Here is a 20926-nt window from a genome sequence, read left to right as displayed (position 1 = left end):
CTCATTCCTAATTCCTCACTCTAAGCTCTTCCTAGTTCCTCACTCATTCCTGGTTCCTCACTCTTAGCTTTTCCTGGTTCCTCACTTTTTCCTAGTTCCTCACTCTTAGCTCTTCCTGGTTCCTCACTTTTTCCTAGTTCCTCACTCTTAGCTCTTCCTGGTTCCACATGCTTTCCTGGTTCCTCATTCTTAGCTTTGCCTGGTTCCTCACTCATTCCTGGTTCCTCACTCTTAGCTCTTCCTAGTTCCTCACTCATTCCTGGTTCCTCACTCTTACCTCTTCTTGGTTCCTCACTCATTCCTGGTTCCTCACTCTTACCTCTTCCTGGTTCCTCACTCATTCCTGGTTCCTCACTCTTAGCTCTTCCTAGTTCCTCACTCATTCCTGGTCCCTCACTCTTGGTTCTTCCTGGTTCCTCACTCATTCCTGGTTCCTCACTCTTAGCTCTTCCTGGTTCCTCACTCTTATTTTTTTCTGGTTCTTCTTTGCTGGCTTAGCTTTTCCTCCCTTGTTTCTCTCTTATTTCCTTTGCTTTTGGCCATTCATACCTCCTCTAGATGCAGCTTTTGTTTCTTTATTTGTCCAATTACAACTCCCAATGGCCATTGCAACATGAAATGTTTTGTCATTTAATTGCGCGATCACAGACTTTCCCTTTTGTCTCTCTTCTCATCCTGTTCTTCGAAATTTCTTACATTTCTAACACTTCCCAGTTCTGATGAAAAGCCACTGACCTTAAACTCTGTTTTTCTCTCTCTACAGATGCGGCCAGTCCTGTTCAGTATCTTCAGCATTTCCTCTGTTTCATTTCCGACCTCTGGCATTTCCTTTTGTGACTGAATCTACCTCACTGTCTTCCTAGGGGCTTGAACAATACGTCTTCTTAGTATTGCACCAATAAATCCTGGAACTCTGTCCCTAACAGCACTGTGGGTGTACCTACACCACATGGACTGCAGCAGTTCAAGAAGGCAGCTCACCACCACCTCAAGGGCAATTAGGGATGGGCAATAAATGCTGGCCCAGCCAGCGATGCCCACAACCCATAAAAGAAAAAAAAAGGAATTAAATATGGGATAGTATTGTCTTTTTACCCAACATTTTCTCCATTCAATTATTTTCATGGAACTATTCCATGTCCGAATATTCCTCTCAAAGATGCCTCTTCAACCTGGGACTGAGAACAGTTTGATTCTTAGAATCCTGGAGTGATATAGCACAGAAAGAGACCATTTGGCCCTTTATACCTGCAAGGTTTTTTGAATGATCTATTCAATTAGCCCCACTCCATTGTCTAATCATATTTTTTCCTCATATCTCCACAGGTTATTTTACCAATTCCTCTGATTACCAATCCTCCTGCCTCTGAAAACAGTTCCTTCTTATTTACTCTATCAAAACCCCTTTGAAATGATTTTGAACACCTCTATCGCTCTGCTCCGAGGAAAACAACCCCAGTGTCTCTGACCTGATTGAAGTCTTCAATCCCTGGCACCATTCTCATAAATCTCATCTGCATTCTTGCTAAGGGTGAGAGTGATGGATGACAGAGTGATGGATGATGGGGTGATGGGTGACAGAGTGATGAGTGACAGAGTGATGGATGACGGGGTGATGGGTGACAGACTGATGGATGATGGGGTGATGGTGACAGAGTGATGGATGATGGGGTGATGGGTGACAGAGTGATGGATGATTGGGTGATGGGTGACAGAGTGATGGGTGACAGAGTGATGGATGATGGGGTGATGGGTGACAGAGTGATGGATGATTGGGTGATGGGTGACAGAGTGATGGGTGACAGAATGATGGATGATGGGGTGATGGGTGACAGGGTGATGGATGATGGGGTGATGGGTGACAGAGTGATGGATGATGGGGTGATGGGTGACAGGGTGATGGATGATGGGGTGATGGGTGACAGAGTGATGGAGGATGGGGTGATGGGTGACAGAGTGATGGACGATGGGGTGATGGGTGACAGAGTGATGGATGACGGGGTGATGGGTGACAGGGTGATGGATGACGGGGTGATGGGTGACAGAGTGATGGGTGACAGAGTGATGGGTGACAGAGTGATGGATGACGGGGTGATGGGTGACAGAGTGATGGATGACGGGGTGATGGGTGACAGAGTGATGGATGACGGGGTGATGGATGACGGGGTGATGGGTGACAGAGTGATGGGTGACAGAGTGATGGGTGACAGAGTGATGGGTGACAGAGTGATGGGTGACGGGGTGATGGGTGACAGAGTGATGGATGACGGGGTGATGGGTGACAGAGTGATGGATGACGGGGTGATGGGTGACAGAGTGATGGATGACGGGGTGATGGGTGACAGAGTGATGGATGACGGGGTGATGGGTGACAGAGTGATGGATGACGGGGTGATGGGTGACAGAGTGATGGATGACGGGGTGATGGGTGACAGAGTGATGGATGACGGGGTGATGGGTGACAGAGTGATGGATGACGGGGTGATGGGTGACAGAGTGATGGATGACGGGGTGATGGGTGACAGAGTGATGGATGACGGGGTGATGGGTGACAGAGTGATGGATGATGGGGTGATGGGTGACAGAGTGATGGATGATGGGGTGATGGGTGACAGAGTGATGGATGATGGGGTGATGGATGATGAATTTTGGGGAAAGCTGCCCAAAAATGTTGATAACAGATGGCAAAAATGGAAAGTCATCAGAGATTCATGGAGTCATAGACCTAAATTTTCCGATCCCGTCTGGCGTAGGAATTGTTGGCGGGATGGATAATTTGACAGTCCATTGACTTTGGCCAGGAATTTCTGGTCCTGTGGTGGGTGGGACCAGAAAATCCCCCCCATAGTGTTATAATGGCACAGAAGGAGGCCATTCAACCCATCGAGTTGATGTCAGCTCTCTATTGAGAAATCCAGTCATTTCCCTGTTCTATCCTGTATTCCCATAAGTTTATTTCCCTCAAGCACCCATCCAATTTCTTTTGGAGCTCACTCACCATCTCCTCTTCCATCACCCTCATAGGCAGGGAGCTCCAAGCCAATATCACTCACTGCATAAAAAAATACCTCCTCGCATCCCCTGCCTCTCTTGCCCAAAACCTAAACCTGTTCCCTGAGCCCTTGTACCATCAGTTAATAGGAATGGCTGTTCTTTGTCTACCTTATTTAAACCTGTCATGATCTTGTGCACCTCTATCAAATCTGCATGGTCACTAGGCAGTGGCATAGTGGTATTGTCACTAGGTTGATAATCCAGAAACCCAGAGTAATGTTCTAGGGACCTGGGTTCAAATCCCACCATAGCCAATTTGAATTCAATAATAAAAAAATAAAGTCTATCAACTCTGCCCTCAATCTCCTTTGCTCCAAGGAGAACAACCCCAGCTTCTCCAAGCTAACCTTGCAGCTACAAAATCCCTCATCCCTGGGGACCTTCTGGTAAATCTCTTCTGCACCCCCCCTCAACACTTTGAGTTGAATTCAGCCTGGTCCTGCTTTAACCCAGCTGTGGTTCTCTTTGCACAGCTCCTTGTTAAACGGCTGACAGTACTGCCACCCATACTCAGCTCGATTCAAAGATTTATGGTAATTGTTGAAATAAAAGAGGCCAGAGCTTTAACAGCTTGAGAGGAAGTGGCTGTGATCTGAGAGCTGAGGGACAGTGCATGCCAAACCTTGAAACACACAAGGAGAGATTCCGAGCACTCTGTCACAGACAGTGTCGCACAGAGTTTCCGCACCTATTCCAGTCGGTCTCTCCTCCACATCGCCACACATTAGCACAAGACTGAGAGGTGAGCAATTTTACAGGGAAGCTGAGCCGGCCATGGAGGATAACCGAGAGGGTAAGTGAAACGTTATTTTTCTTTTGGCCGCTGACTGCTGCTTCTTATTGCTGGTCGGGTTGCTTAAGTGTTCTGCCCTGAGGCTGCGCGAAGACAGGCAGCCCAGAGAGATCCCAAGTTCAATGCCTGGGGCTGTCCTTCCCTCAAACAGCAGCTGCGACTGACCTCCGCGAGCTAAGGCTTCCCATTCCTGATCATTATCCCGCAGCCTCCTGCTGGAAGGCTTGCCCGTGGGGACATCAGGCGGGGGAACAGGATGACTCCCAGCTGCGATGCATCATGCGGTTGAAAAGCCATCCAAGACTGCTGGCAGAGAACGGCTGTTTGGGTGAGGTACCAGGTAGCTGGGGTCCATTCTGCGCCTGGGGATTGGGGAGAAGATTGAAGTGGGGTGAGGGTGGGGGGGGTGGGGGTTATCTGTGTGCCACGTTTCAAGATGCAAATTATTTAGAAACTGCGTTACTCCCCAGCTGCTCCAGGTTTTCTTTCAGCTTTGCAATTTTGGCGTTTGTGTGCGCGAGGTTCTAAGAAGAGGCTCGGCAAGTGGGGAGGCGTTGTGAAGACATCCTACGAATCGCCTCTGAATGTGTGGGTCAGGGATCTAAGCTGTGGGCCAAAGCGAGAGGAGCTTTGCACGTCTTCCAGACAGCTCACACTGGCAGTTCTTTTTTATTCATTCACGGGATGTGGGCTTCGCTGGCTGGGCCAGCATTTATTGCCCATCCCTAATTGCCCTTGAGAAGGTGGTGGTGAGCTGTCTTCTTGAACCGCTGCAGTCCTTGTGGTGTAGGTACACCCACAATGCTGTTAGGGAGGGAGTTCCAGGATCTTGACCCAGCGACAGTGAAGGAACGGCGATATATTTCCAAGTCAGGATGGTGAGTGGCTTGGAGGGGAACTTGCAGGCGGTGGTGTTCCCATGCGTCTGCTGCCCTTGTCCTTCTAGGTGGTAGAGGCCGTGGGCTTGGAAGGTGCTGTCGAAGGAGCCTTGGTGAGTTGCTGCAGCGCATCTTGTAGATGGTACACACACTGCTGCTACTGTGCGTCGGTGGTGGAGGGAGTGAATGTTTGAAGGTGGTGGTTGGGGTGCCAATCAAGCGAGTGTTGTGGGAGCTGCACTCATCCAGGCAAGTGGAGAGTATTCCATCACACTCCTGACTTGTGTCCTGTAGATGGTGGACAGGCTTTGGGGAGCCTGGAGATAAGTTACTCTCTACAGAATTCCCAGTTGTTCAGTCTGGTGAAAAACATTCAGAATATCAGCAGACACAATAAAACAGACCTTGCATTGATACAGAGCTCATCACAGCATCCAAATGTACTTCACAAGCAACTGTTGAAATGCAATTGCTGTTGGAAACACGGCAGCCATTTTGAGTGCAGCACGGTCCCAAAAACAACAGATAAATGGTCAACTAGCCTGTTTCAGACAGATCGGGTAGATACATAACTGTTGGGCAGATGGGGTGGTGGTGTGGGAGGAAGGGTAGGTGGAGGGTGGGGGTATGTCTTCTTTGACATTTAGCACAGTATCTTTTACATCCACCAAAGACAGCAGACAGGGCCCTGCTTTAACATCGCATGGCACCTCTGACAGTGCAGCCTTCCCTCAGTGCAGCACTGGGAGTAGCTGCCCAGGTTACGTGCGCAACTCCTAGATTGAACCTACAGCCGTGTGACTCAGAGGTGAGAGTCTTACCAATAAGCCCAGGCTCACATCCTCTTCCATTGGGGAAGTGAAGAGTTAAGGGCAACGTTTTCACCTAAAGGGAAACTGAAAGAGGTTCGTAGGGAAAGTCAGTGTAGCAAGTGGGATGCCTGGATTTAAAAGATCTTTCAGGACGGTGAAGGGATTGAGGGATGTGGTGAGGAGGCTGGGAAATGGGCCAGATCGCTAAAGCTGGTCAAGCTGGTTTCTATGCGCCTCTGTCTAGAATGCACAGAGCAAACTTGAAGCTTTGAGGGTTAGGCCTCTCCCTATCGGAATTTAGAAGAATGAGAGGTGATCTTATTGAAACATATAAGATCCTGAGGGGACTTGATAAGGTGGATGCCCCACCCAAAACCAAAAAAAAAACAGTAAAAACTGGGAAATAAGAATATTGGTCCGAACTGGTCTTGTGTACCTTAAAATGGAACTAAGTGGCGGAAGAAGTGTATTCGTAGGTTGAAGTGTAAAAGGTGAAAGATAAGACAGAGGTCCAGGTGAACAACTGCTGAAGATGCGGCACTGATCAGGCTTTGTTGAATTTTACATGGCAACTGGACTCTGACGTTTCTGTTTATACATCTTTTTCTAAGGCCAACAATTCAGATGCTGGTCATGGGAAGATCTTGTACATTGGTCAGTTGTGGTGCTGTGCCTTTATGTACAGTAGTTGCAAAATAAAATGTGTAAACTCAAAAGAAATAAGAGTACGGGTCGGAACTATTTTCCCCTTCTGGGTGAGGATGTTTCCTCTTGTGGTGGGGGCGGGGGGAGACTAAAACTAGGGGACATAGTTTAAAAATAAGAGGTTTCCCTTTTAAGACAGAGATAGGGAGAAAGTTTTTTCTCCCCAAGGGAGGTTGGTCTGTGGAATTCTCTTCCCCAGAAAGTAGTGGAGCCTGAGTCTTTGAATTTATTCAAGGCTGAGTTAGACCGATTTTTGTTAGGCAAGGGAGTCAAGGGTTATGGGGGGGGGGTTGCAGACAGGAAAGTGGAGCTGAGACCACAACCTAAATCAGTCATGATCTTCTTGAATGGTGGAGCAGGCTCGAAGGGCTGAATGGCCTACTCCTGCTCCTATGTTCCTTTGTTACCGAGTCTGTTACAATGTCGATCTGTTGCGTAAGTTGAATCCTTGCGCCAGAATTGGCTTCATTCTTCCCTCAATCTCTTTGGCCTGAGAGATACTTCTGGTATCGATTGGCTTATTTATAAGGTGGGCGACTGATGTTTGCGCAATGCTGAGTTCCGGGAATAGCCTGTTCAGTAAATGCTGCTTAAATTTGACCACTGGTGCACAAGAGACCTCGCAGGATCTTTGAAGATTTTCTAACTTTGGCTTACGATCTGTAGCAGCAGCAAACAGGGAACACCAAGTGCCATTGTCATTCCGTCAATCTTCTCACAGACAAACGTCTACACGGGCCTGAATCTCTCGCTGGTCGGGCACGTGCGATCAGCGGGCCCAGGGAACGGTCGAGGAACGAGCCCCCAACCGCAATTTTACGCCAGCTGGCTAATTAACGGCGAAACGCGCGCCGAAATACTCAGCGCTGCCGGGACGGGGGGTTGGGAAGAGTGCGGCCGGTGACATCACCGGGGGAACGCGGGTGAGCGCTTTGAGAGGCAGACCTGCAAATAATAAAAAAAAAGGCACAAAAACGCTGCACAAAATGTCCATAGAGCACCTGAAAGCGTATCTCATAAAAATGCTGGCCCCCCCCCAGATATTTATGTTTAATTTTATTCCCTCGCGGAGATTTCATCCGGCCCTTGGGATGAGGTTTCGTGAAAAATGTGAAGGCCGCCCGGCCGATTGGCCTGTCCGCCAACCCTAAGGTTGGAGGAGTCGCATTCGATTGTGCCGTTAATGGGCTTAGTTGCCCGCTTCACTGTCGGCGGGCGCGCTTTCGACTGCCACGTATGCCCGCCGAGCGAAATATCGCGCGAGTGCGAGATGATGGTGGGACGCTTGCCCGACATCATCTCGCGCACTTTTATGCCCAATCAGGTTGGGCGCGCGCCTGCCACGGGATGTAAAATTCTGCCTGTAGAGTTATATCGAAAGGGCAGCGCTCAAACAGGCCACTTCGTCCAATTGCTCCAAGTTGGTTTTCTGATCTGTGCAAACCTCCTCACTCTAATCTCTCTTTTCCACCCGGTATCCCTTGACGGAGCAGTCTCGAGGGACCGAGTGGCCTACTTCTGCTCCTATTTCTTATGTTCTCCGCCATATCTGCATCAAGCCTTCCCTCGGATCTGTCTCAAACTCTCCATGTGCCAGCAAAATCCACGTTCCCACTTCAGTGTCTGAGGAGTCGTGAATGGTGCTGAACATTGTGCAATCATCAGTGAACATCCCCACTTCTGACCTTGTGATGGAAGAAAGGTCATTGATAGAAGCAGCTGAAGATGGTTGGGCCGAGGACACTACCCTGAGGAACTCCTGCGCTGATGTCCTGGAGCTGAGATGATTGGACTCCAACAACCACAACCATCTTCCTTTGTGCTGGGTGTGACTCCAACCAGCGGAGAGTTTTCCCCCAATTCCCATTGACTCCAGTTTTGCTGGGGCTCCTTGATGCCACACTCAGTCAAATGCAGCCTTGATGTCAAGGGCAGTCACTCTCACCTCACCTCTGGTGTTCAGCTCCTTTGTCCATCTTTGGACCAAGGCTGTAATAAGGTCAGGAGCTGAGTGGCTCTGGTGGAACCCAAACTGAGCATCAGCAAGCAGCTTATTGCTGAGTAAGTGCTGCTTCACAGCACAGTTGACAACACCTTCCATCACTTTGTCGATGGCTGAGAGTAGACTGATGGGGCGGTAATTGGCCGGATAGGTTTTGTCCTGCTTTTTGTGGACAGGACAAACCTGGACAATTTCCCCCATAGCTGGGTAGATGCCAGTATTGTAGCTGTACTGGGACAGCTTGGCTAGGGGCGCGGCAAGTTCTGGAGCACAAACCTTCAGTACTATTGCTGGAATGTTGTCAGGGCCCATAGCCTTTTGTTGCTTTTAACGGCTGACCCCCATTTCCTGCTGTCATATCTTAAGGGGGCCTGACAGTTTTAATTTACCGTTCCCCATTTAGCTTCTGTTGCTCAAAATACTCTCTACTCAGTCGCCTCCTTGCAAAGCTGAGGAACCTCATTTCCTGCAGTCCAGGCCCCAAGATTAGTCCTCCAGTTGTAGTGAGTCAATCATGTGACCCGAAACTCTCCCCTCTGGGTCTCTGTGACCAGAAATAGCCATACATTAAACTGCTGTGCATGAAAATAGATGTGCTGGAGGTCGCAGCAGACTATCCCATCTACCTTTTTCAAACCAGTCGCTACAAGTTACCCCGCAGATTAACAAGGCCCATACAAAAAGCAAAGCAAATGCTAGGCTTCATTTCTAGAGGGATGGAATTGATAATTAGGGAAGTTATGGTAAACCTGTACCGATGTTGGTTAGACCTCGCTTAGGAGAACTGTGTGTGCTGTTCTGGCCGCCATATTATCAAAAAGATATAGAGGCACAGGAGAGGGCGCAGAGAAGATTTACAGAGATGATCCCAGGAATGCATGGGTTTACATATCGGGAAAGGATTGACAGGCTGGGTCTCTTTTCCCTTGAAAAAAGGGAGGCTGAGGGGTGACCTAATCGAGGTCTTTAAAACGATGAAAGGTTTCGGTAGAGTGGATACGGAGAGAATGTTTCCTCTTGTGGGGAAGAGCAGAACTAGAGGCCGTCAATATAGGACAGTCAGCAAGAAACCCCAATTGGGAATTCAGAAGAAATGTCTTTACCCGGGGAGTGGTGAGAATGTGGAACTCGCTACCACAGGGAGTGGTTGAAGTGAATAATATTGATGCGTTTTAAGAGGAGTTAGAATTTGAGAGAGAAAGGAATAGAGGGTGAGAATGATAGATTTAGATGAGGAAAGATGGGAGGAGACTCAAGTGGAGTGTAAACGCTGGCGTGGACTGGTTAGGCCGAATGGTCTGTTTCTGTCCTGTTTTCCTACGGAATCCTATGTAATTTTCAGAGGAACATAGGCTGGGATTTTCACTCTGGGTCCAAGAACCATGGGGGGTGGTGGGTGGGAAGTGAGAGTGTTGTCTGGCGTGGAGCCCAGTGGGAAATCTTGCCAAATCCCGCAATTCCAGGCTCATTAATTATGCAGTTTCCTGACACTGTTTGCATGGGGGAGGGTGGGGTAGTGGGCAGGAAGTTGCGCATCCCGCTTTACCGCGCTCTTAACTATGGACCAGAACGTGGAACGCAGAACGAGAGGAGCACCGACACCCAGATTCAGTGATGCTTCGCTGGAGGCACTGCTGAATGCGGCGTAGGAGAGGAGGGACGTCCTCTACCTGAGGGATGGAAGGAGGAGGCCCACCTGGCTCACCAACCCTGCGTGGGAGGCTGTCGCCAGGGTGCTGAGTGCCAACTGCACCAGAGGACAGTTCTGCAGTGCAGGAAGAGGGTGATTGACCTCATCCGCAATGCCAGGGTAAGGGAACCCTCTACTCCCGCCCCACCCTCCATACTCACCTCACTGAACGGGAACTGGGACATGGGCCTCAGTGGCAAGGTCACCATCTGAGCTGCCCATGCATAAAAGCGCGTCTCCACATGGTGCGGTGATGCCTCACAGCCCCACTGCAGTCCATGTCGTCCGCAGGAAGCGAGGTGACTGCGGGTCTTCGACCGTGTCACACGGAGAGCTCGTATTGTGTGGGGGAGGTTGGCACAGAGGGCACCAGCATTCACCGCTGATGCCATGGCCTCTGTCGGCCTTAACCTCCTATCTGCATGAGCTCACTGCTCTGGAGGGCGGTGCCGAAGAACTCTTGTGGACGCGCTGCAGAGCGTCTTGCGCATTGAACACTACAGCACAGAAAAACAGGCCATTCAGCCCTTCTAGTCTGTGCCGAAATATTATTCCGCTAGTCCCATTGGCACACTGTTACCGGTGGATTGTTGGTGAAGACTGGCACCATGCGAACGCCATCTGCATCCCAATTGTTCTCAAACCATCTGCCCCAGCTCGTGCAGGACAAGTTGACGCCCAGCGAGTGACCCTGTCGGGAAACCAGTTTCTCAGCTCCCCGATGTATTATCCGTCCCCCCTGCCCGCCACGAACCCTGGCGGGAGGGGACACGATTCCGCCACAGGAAGAGCAGTTATAACCGTTCACCCCTTAAGCCTGTTCCACCTTTTTTTTCCCCCTGACTTCTCAAATCTCCCCACTTGACCCGCCAAACTGCAGGGAACCACACTCACATCAACGTAGGGGGGAAAATAGGCCTCGAAATAGGCCACGAACAGGGATGTCCGTGTTAAAAACAAAAAACTGTGGATGCTGGAAATCCAAAACAAAAACAGAAACAGAAATACCTGGAAAAACTCAGCAGGTCTGGCAGCATCGGCGGAGAAGAGCACAGTTGACGTTTTGAGTCCTCATGACCCTTCAACAGAACTAAGTAAAAATAGGAAAGGGGTGAAATCTAAGCTGGTTTAAGGGAGGGGGGGGAAAGGGGGGGGTGGGTGGGACAAGCAGCCAGTGATAGGTGGAGATAACCAAAAGATGTCACAGACAAAAGAACAAAGAGGTGTTGAAGGTGGTGATATTATCTAAAGGAATGTGCTAATTAAGAGTGGATGGCAGGACACTCAAGGTACAGATAGCTCTAGTGGGGGTGGGGTGAAATAAGACTAAAAGGGCATAAAAGGTATAGATAAACAATGGGTGATGTCCATGTGTTGACACCGTGTAGTGACTGGATTGACTGAGATTCCCTCCATTTGAAAAAAACCTTCCAATGAGGCTCGCGCATGAGGAATGGTCACCCTGGGGGGGAAGCACCGAATGGTTCCAAGTGGTCTCACCCGGAGGAGTTCAGAGCTTTCCTGGGGCTGGAAAAGAGTCGCTTCAGCTGGTGGTGAGTTAGGCCTGAGTAGTGGGGGGGGAAGGCCTCGTTGCTATGGCGACCGGCGATCTCAGTGAGCTTGGCTCCTGAGGACAGCGCAAGAGCCTCATCACCACAATGCGGGGGCCTGCGGGTTTGTCAGTTCCTCTGTGGCGTGTCGCACTCTCCTGACTCTGTCAAAGGAGCATCTGAATGGACGTCTACCGGGCATTTTGATGGAAATGCAGATGGGGCTCCAAACTAGAGTAGCATCAACTGACAAGAGTAAAAATATCTAAACAGCATGAGTCAGGAATCAAGTCCAGTGTGTTTGCAGCAAAGTTGCAAACCTGCTCTTTAGAAAAATACTACAAACAGCACAAAGATGGGCAAGAGGGGTAAGGATTTCCCCATTGCGTTTAAACACTGCACCCGTTTAAATCTCTTGCACCCCACAGGCACCCATGTACACACGCACAGACACACTCAAACATGCGCAGGCATTGTTTACTCACACGCTCGTTCACACTCCCCACCCAGGGGCCAGATTTTCGCTACTGAGGCAGGTAGCGGACGCAGTGGAACATCTCAGAGCGACTCCGGGTGGGCCACCTATGGGCATCTTCACCTGAACTGCTCAGATCTGCCACTTTGAGCTCCTCCAGCCCCCCCATACCTCCACCTGGCGACGTCACAACAACAACTTTGCGTTTAAATAGCACCTTTAGCTTGCGCAGTCCCAGCACAGGGTTACAAATGCGCTGAAGTGTAGATAAAGCCTCTGTAAAGCATAACAGCGTGGTTTCCTACTGAAAGAAACCTCAGCTCTTTGTAAATACAAGTTCCTTTATTTTAAATGCGAAGAGAAGTTAATGTCACTGAAGAAGAGGAAAGGAACAGTTTTCCCTAAAATGTCAGACTCTGAAAGAAAGAATTTGCATTTATCTAGCACCTTTAGGATGTTCCAAATTGCTTCACCTCTAATAGAGTACTTTTACAATGTTGGAAACAGGACAGCCCATTTGCGCACAGCAAGCTCCCACAAACAGCAATATGATAATGACCGGACAATCTGTTTTTAGTGACGTTGACTGAGGGATAAATATTGGTCAGGGCAGCCAGGAGAATTCCCCTCCCCTTCTTGGAAATAGGGCCACAAACACAGGGAACCCACACGACCCAACCCAGGGAACCCACACGACCCAACCCAGGGAACCCACTCTCATCAACGAAAGGGAGAAATATGCCTGGGTTCCTTCTGCTGCTCCCCATAGGGCCATAGGGATCCTGTGTGCGTGCGTGTGCATGTGTGTGTGTGTGCATGCATGTGTGTAAACACACCCTGAGAGGGCAGACATCTTAACATCTCATCGGAAAGACAGCACCTCCGACAGTGCAGCACACTCTCAGTACTGCACTGAAATGTTCATACTGCAGTCAGTGGGTTCCAAGTGTTCCACAAGCCCCAGCCCACAAAGTCCAAGCAATTCAATCCCATGGCCTCCCACATTCCCTACTCTCTTTGATCCTGTTTTGAATCATATGGACCTGAAGGTTTGGAAAGTACTGTTCTTTGCGCTGCATTGGGAGGGGAGGGGGGCGGGTGGGGGTGAATTGCTCCTAAATGAGCAAATATTAGCAACTTGAACCTTCTGCAAATTAATGGGAGCAGTCTTCAACCTCCTCTGTTGCACAATGCACCTAAACCGCCTACAGACTGATAGCTCTCACACTCCTGTTCTATCGAGTTACTGTGAGCAGTTGTTTGATATTTATCACGGTTCTGTTGATCGAACATTATCTCTCTCTTCATCAGAATATTTGTTCCTGTGCACTAGAGGAAGCCATGTTAACATATCTATTAAATATAACAGATGAAGGGAGTGTCACATCCAATAAAGGGGCTCTCCACTGGAGGGAGTGCAGTTGTCTTTGGAACACTGCTCTGCAGTTTCCATGTAAGTGTTGTAACTTGTGTGTAAAGTGGTTGTAAGGTCCCTCAAAGAAGGGACGTTGCTCAATCGAGCATCTGAATGGACGTATACGAACCCATTGGTGGAAATTCAGATGGGGCTCCAAGCGGGAGTAGTGCCGACTGACGAGAGTGAAAATGTTCCAATAGCGTTAGTCAGGAATCAAGCTGAGGCCCAGCTTGTTTGCTGCAAAGTTGCTCTTTAGAAAATATTACAAACAGCACAAAGGTTGGGGTTGGGCAAGAGGAGTCAGAATTTCACTGGTTCCCATTGTCATTAAACAGTGCACCAAAAAACTCTCTTACATCCCACGCGCACACGTACATGCACAGACACACTCAAACACGCGCAGACAGGTTTACTCACACATTCATTCACACTCGTTCACACTCACGCCCGGGGCCAGATTTTCGTTACCAAGGCGGGTAGCTCAAGTTGGGAAATTTCCTGACTTGGCAGATCCGCCTTGGTATAAAGGGTCCAGTTACACCGAATTTTTACCCTGGCGAGGCAGGATAGAGGTGGGCCCACTGACCCCAAAACAGATTGTAGTCAGCCATGGAGGCAGGCGAGTGTCGGGCTGGTTAGAAAGTCTGCCTCAGTTCTTTGGGACTTCTTCCCAGTTGTTTTAGAAGCTGTTAGACCTCCATCCCTCACACCCCCTCACTCTCCACCCATGCCCTTCATACCCCCATTCCACCTCTATGCCAATTCATGCCCCCCACCCAACCCCCATGACCCCTCATACCCTCATGCTAGTTTCATGCCAAACATACTTCTATTCAGTAGTCACATCCAAGACACTAATACTTTACTAGCCTTTTAATTTGTCAATCAAAACTATGAACTCAGAAACCCCCATTGAGATAATTACAGCTTTGGAAACTCAGCCAAGCATTCATAATGACAGAATAACAACTCATGGGTAATGCCAACAAAGAACTTTATTGAAATTGTGGAACAGGTGGTCATGTTTTTTCTGACCTACACCAGATGGCCTGTGCATCAAAGCAGTCCAGTGGATGGTGTTTTTTTTAAATCTCACTGACAACTTAAGCCCATTTTTTTCAAGTTTAAAAATCAGGGTATTTAATGGTGCTTAAACAGACCGTATCTGCCCTTCAGCAGCACTCGCACCTACTCTATCAAGCTTATAACAAGACACATGAGATGCTACATTTTATCCACTTTCCTGTCTGCCTCATAAACCTGGACAATAAATAAAGATCCGTGGAAGGAAATAGAGGCCTTTGAAAGGTGGATGCCGAGATGAATGCTGAAAATTCCATAGACAGACCGTAAGGCAAATGGAGAGGGGCTTGAAATTGCAAGAGCCAAACAAACTCTAAAAAGCGACATCCAGAAAATGAAATGTCAGTATTTCACCCACTCGATCAGAGCTGAAAAGCTACAGAAATCTCTTCTTGAGGGAAAAGTGGTGGGCAGCAGAAAGAGGGGTCTTCCTATGTGCAGTTGGATGATGGATGTCACAGAGCGGTTGCAGACGAGCTATAGTGGGTGCGAGAGGATGGCGCAAGACAGACGAGCCTGACACACTATGTGACAGCAGATCTCCTGGCAGGAGTAGCTACAAGCAGCAGCAGCAGCTGGACACTTGGCATTCAAGGGAAAAGGGGATAAGGCACAAAAGTGCAACTGAAGTTGAAGGTCAGCCATGATCTTATTGAACAGTGGAGCAGGCTAAAGAGCCTAGTTTGTGTCGCAACATTTAGCCCAAAATTATTATGTAGCTGAAACACTTTTAGTGTAAAACCTTCTCAACAGTGCAGCTAGCATCGAGTCCAACATTAGAACCATAGAACACTACAGCACAGAAAACAGGCCATTCGGCCCTTCTAGTCTGTGCCGAAATATTAATCTGCTAGTCCCATTGACCTGCACCTAGTCCATAACCCTCCAGACGTCTCCCATCCATGTATCTATCTAATTTATTCTTAAAACTTAAGAGTGAGCCCGCATTTACCACGTCAGATGGTAGCTCGTTCCACACTCTCACCACTCTCTGAGTGAAGAAGTTCCCCCTAAACCTTTCCCCTTTCACCCTAAAGCCGTGTCCTCTCGTGTTTATTTCTCCTAATCTAAGTGGAAAGAGCCTACTCGCGTTTACTCTGTCTATACTCCTCACAATTTTGTAAACTTAATCAACCTTTTCTGAGTTAGTTGATCTTGGCCTACACAGGCCCTACAGAGCAGGGAAGGGGCTAATCAGCCAGGACTTCTGCTCCTGACCGGTACTCTGTAGAAAGTGTCTGGACAGAACTCAGGCATAGACAGGATCAGGCTCAGCCATTAAGAAATCTTAGTGATCTAATAGCTGGCCGACACACCTCATTATTTTTTATTCATTCTTTCTCAGATGTGGGTGTTGTTGGCAAGGCCCAGCATTTGTTGCTCATTCCTTATTGCCCTTGAACTGAGTGACTTGCCAGGGCATTTACAGAGGGCAGTTAAGAGTCACCCATATTGCTGTGGCTCTGGAGTCAGTCACGTGTAGGACAGCAGGGGTATTAATCAACCAAATAGGGTTTTTACAGCAATCAACAACAGTTTCATGAAGATTTTAATTCCAGATTTTATTAATTGAACTTAAATTCCACCAGCTGCCAAAGGATTTGAACTCATGTCTCCAGAGCATTAACCTGGGCCTTTGGATTACTAGTCTAGTAACATTATCACTACACCACCAGACAGCTCATTTACCAAGTTAGCACAGAAGCAACCAGCCCTGTTTGACTGTAGTGCAACATAAGGAGTTCATGGGGAAGATGAGCCCAGAATGGGTAAAAACAGAATCTGAAATGAAAGACTGAAGCTGAGATTGTTCGCCTTAGAGCAGGGAGCGTTAAGAAAGATGAAAGGAAGACTTGCATTTATATAGCACCTTTCACAGCCTCCAGATATCTCAAAGTGCTTTACAGCCAATGAATGGAGTACAGTTGCAAATGCAGTCACTGTTGTCATGTAGAAAATGTGGCAGCCAATTTCCACACAGGCCAGCTCCCACAGATAGCAATGTGATAGCAGTCAGATAATCTGTTGTTGTGGCCTGCATTTTATGGGCCCCTACTGGTGGCTTTAAAGGCATGGACATGTAAAATCCAGCAGCTGGCCTTCCCACTGTCAACCCGCCCGCTTCCGACTTGCCTGAAGTTTTACGGGGCAGGGGAGGCATTGGGCAGCCTGACCGCTCTTGGGCCTCTTGAGGTCTTTAAGGGCCTCAGCCCAGCCCAATGTTATCTTACCCACAGCCAGGGGGGAGGGAGATCCATGCCATGCAGGAACCCTCACAGCCTTAGCTATGCGGGCTGGTGTTGGGCAAGAGGGGGGGGTGTTGTGTTCTCCTTCAGGAGCCCCATCGATCCATCGGAGGCATTGCCCCCCCCAGGGCATCCTTTAACCCTTTAACCCTTCCCTCTGGCCTCTTGCACCTGGCCCCCAACACCCCCCACTCAGTCCCTTGGCGTCACTCATTCCCCTCGCTGTCACCCGCCTTGTCAGTCCAGCACTGGGGGCTGCCTGGAGTCCCAGTAGTGGCTCCAGGTGGCAGTGCTGAGGCTACAGAGCTGCTGGCCCAATCGGAGGGGCTGGCAGGTCTCTCGGGGAAGGGGGTGGGGGGGGTGGTGGGGAGAGAGGACTTCCTCCCAGGGGACGGTGGAAGCAGAGGCAACGGTAACTTTCAAAAGGGGAATGGATGAATGCATGTGAAAAGGAAGCTTTTGCAGGGCTATGGGGAGTGGGACCAATTGGATTGCTCTTTCAAAGGGGTGGCACATACATGATGGGCTGAATGGCCTCCCTCTATCAACAGACATCACTACTGGGGAGAGCAAAGCACTTGGCAAGGCGTGTCCTGCTAAGCGGGAGCCATCGCAGCTAAGTGATACTGTGATGCTTTACATAAGGGTTGTGAAAACATTACCTTTCGCAAAGTCAGGAGCCCTGGAGAGACCAAAGCAAGATGACATAACACTGGTCTCCACAGATGCTGACTGGCCAGCTGTGCTTGTGTGGAGTCATAGACTCATTCCGACACAGAACGAGAAGACGCCGCCCGTATTTCCCAGCAGTTCAGAAAACCAAAACCCTTTTGAATAAATGCGAACTCCTACGTCACTTGTGGGTTTTGAGGTCAAACTGGCAGGTGGAATAAACTGTGACGTTTGTACTTTACTGCCCAGCGTGTCAGTATATCATAGATTCCCAGCTGAATTCTAGGATCTGGAATGCATGCCTGAGGCGGAGAGGCAGATTCAATACTGGCTTCCAAAAGAGAAGTGGATGAGCATCCGAAGAGAAGGAAAATTGGGCTACGGGGCGTTGGGGGGGAAGCGGACTGGCTCATGCAGAGAGCTGACACAAACACAACAGGCTGAATGGCCTCCCTCTGTGCTGCGACCATTCCACTATTCCACAGCCGGAATTTAATGCGGACGCGGTGGGCACACCCACCGACTGGAACGTTGGGGCTCAGCCCACCTCCACCAGCTCTGGAATCCACAACACCTCAGACCTGTTAGCTCGAGGGGCCGGGGGGTGGGGGGTTGGGGAGGGGTCATCAAGCAGGCCCACCCCCTTTTCTGCTGGGGGCTGGGGGGGGGGTGGCACCCTCCGTGGGGAACAGGGTGCCCTGCCTGGACAGACAGGGGTCACGCCTCCCCAAGCCCACAGGCTGTCCGCCAGGGTATGCTTGGCAGACTTGCCAGGTGGCCATAAGACCATAAGACGTAGGAGCAGAAATTCGGCCCATCGAGTCTGCTCTGCCATTCAATCATGGCTGATAAGTTTCTCAACCCCATTCTCCCGCCTTCTCCCCATAACCTTTGATTCCCTTACCAATCAAGAACTTATCTATCTCGGTCTTAAATACACTCAATGACCTGGCCTCCACAGCCTTCTGTGGCAATAAATTCCATAGATTCAGCACTCTCTGCATAAAGAAGTTTCTCCTCATCTCTGTTCTAAAAGGTCTTCCCTTTACTCTGAGGCTGTGTCCTCGGGTCCTAGTCTCTCCTACTAATGGAAACATCTTCCTCACGTCCACTCTATCCAGGCCTTTCAGTATTCTGTAAGTTTCAATCAGATCACCCCTCATCCTTCTAAGCTCCATTGAGTATAGACCCAGAGTCCTCAAACGTTCCTCATATGTTAAGCCTTTCATTCCTGGGATCGTTCTCGTGAACCTCCTCTGGACCCTCTCCAGGGCCAGCACATCCTTCCTGAGATACGGGGCCCAAAATTGCTCACAATATTCTAAATGTGGTCTGACCAGAGCCTTATAAAGCCTCAGCAGCACATCCCTGCTTTTATATTCAAGTCCTCTCGAAATAAATGCCAACATTGCATTTGCCTTCCTAACTACCGACTCAACCTGCAAGTTAACCATAAGAGAATCCTGGACTAGGACTCCCAAGTCCCTTTGCGCTCCAGATTTCTGAATTCTCTCCCCATTTAGAAAATAGTCTATGCCTCTATTCTTCCTACCAAAGTGCATGACCTCACACTTCCTCACGTTGTATTCCATCTGCCACTCCTTTGCTCATTCTCCTAACCTGTCCAAATCCTTCTGCAGCCTCCCCGTGGGCATTCCTGCCACTGGTAAGATATCAGCAGTGCTAGAGAGAGGCCACTAAGTGGCCATTTAGGGCCTCAAGTGACCCAAGGATGGGTGGGCTGCCCGGCACCTGCCAGTCGCTGGTAAAACACAAGCGGAGATGGGTAGGTGACAAGCATGGCACCTCTGTCACCCCACCCAGTTTTACCCCCATCCCTCAGTGAGGGCTTCCCAGCCCACTACTTGGGATAATGCAGGTGGGTAAAGGTGGGGGGGGGGACGGCGGTGTAGGTGGGATAAGGTTTTGGTGTGTGATCCTAATTCTTGCTGCTCCGATAAAACACAGCGGGAATGAGTTGCTGATTTGGAAAGTGGAAGGATCTGGGAGACCTTCCTCTAGAATAAAGAAGCTTGCAAGGCGGGTTCAGTCTTTAAGATTATGAAAGTGTTTGACAGAGGAGAAGTGGAGATGATTTCACTTGCAGTCAGGCCATAAGGGGCCATAAATAAAAGATGATTCAACAGGGAATGCAGGAGAAACTTCTTTACGTAGAGTGTGGTGAGAATGTGGAACTCACCACCACAATACATGCTTGAGACGAGTGGCACAGATGCATTTAAGAGGAAGCTAAATAATGCATGAGGGAGTGCCTAGATCAAGGCCAGAATAAGCAATCAATCGTTTAGGACAGAGATGAGGAGACTTTGGGGCTGGGTTTTTGTGGAGGGATGAAGGAACGTGATCGGGGCCCTTCTGCCACTTCCAAATTGCCAGGCGGCCTCCGAACCCCATGTCTGCCATGTTTTTTTCACCTCTGAGAAACGTGAGGGCGGATTGGGGGGGGGGGGGGGGGGGGGGGGGTGCGGTTTGTGAGCCGCGATGCAACGCAGGAGGATTGTGGGTGTGGAGGTGGGTGATTCTCCCAGCTCCCAACATCGTTCTTATGCATCCTAAACTAACCCCCCCCTCACCTGCTAACCCCCCTACCCACCCTCCATGCCCTGAATGCCCCTTCCATGCCTCCTCATTCTCCCCATGCCCCCTCATACTCTCCATGCCCCCTCTATACCCCATATAGCGTTCAGAGCAACTCCCCAGTATCCACTATGGGCAGATGTCAGGATGTCTTTGAAATTGATATAAAAAAAATGAACTTCTAACAATTGAATTGAGCTGTCATTCAGACACAACTTCACACTGAAATATCCACTCACAAAAGCAATTCAAAAACAATTCAATCCCCTCAAGTGGTCAATCTGTTGTAAAACCAAAATTTATTCACTTATTATATAAAAGACAGAAAATCCTTTAACAATCTCTTAACATCTTATTATATAAAAGACAGATAATCCTTTAACAATCTCTTAACATCTTATTATATAAAAGACAGATAATCCTTTAACAATCTCTTAACATTTGAAATTAAAATGCGAACACAGCACTCTGCTAAGCCTAAGCTGTTGAAACTCAGCCTATCATTCATAATAGCCTCAGCAATCGAAAAAAACCCCGCGAAATGTAAATAATGGCGTCCACTGAAATTGAAAACTAGATGGTCTTTTTTTCTAAGATATACCAGATATCCTGTCAATTAAAGCAGTCCAGGAGCAGATGGCTGCTTTTTCATCTCTAAGTGAAAGCTGCTGAAGGTTTTTATTTCAATTTAAAAGGGGTCTGGATACTTACATCACTTCAGAGATCCCAATCAGTGTTTCATTTAGTTTTGAATGCGTAAGTGCACTTTTCCAAATGGGAAAAGTACTCCAATGCATCCCAACACTCAAACAATGCTGGCCAATGTGATGATCAGCTTAACTTTTCAAGACAGAGCCATTTAATCAATCACTGCATGAAAACATATCTACATTACATTACGGCGTCTAATAGTGACATTTGAAGTTGTAACAACATTTAACATTTACCTGT

General features: G+C 48.9%; 1 protein-coding gene across 1 annotated transcript in view; it reads left to right on the top strand.

The window, feature by feature from the left end:
* The first annotated feature begins 3645 nt into the window (after nt 1–3645).
* The window catches only part of LOC144669293 (cytohesin-3-like), a 66890-nt gene continuing 49609 nt past the window's right edge, over nt 3646–20926 (top strand). The window contains exon 1 of the mRNA XM_078531636.1: nt 3646–3847. Coding sequence (XP_078387762.1) covers nt 3829–3847 — 19 coding nt within the window. The 5' untranslated portion in view covers nt 3646–3828. The remainder of the gene's footprint in view (nt 3848–20926) is intronic.

The sequence above is a fragment of the Cetorhinus maximus genome, chromosome 29 (genome assembly GCF_964194155.1).
Source record: "Cetorhinus maximus chromosome 29, sCetMax3.hap1.1, whole genome shotgun sequence".
NCBI classification, from domain to species: domain Eukaryota; kingdom Metazoa; phylum Chordata; class Chondrichthyes; order Lamniformes; family Cetorhinidae; genus Cetorhinus; species Cetorhinus maximus.
The sequence above is the reverse complement of the archived record's forward strand: the minus strand, read 5'-3'. Positions and strand labels throughout refer to the sequence as shown.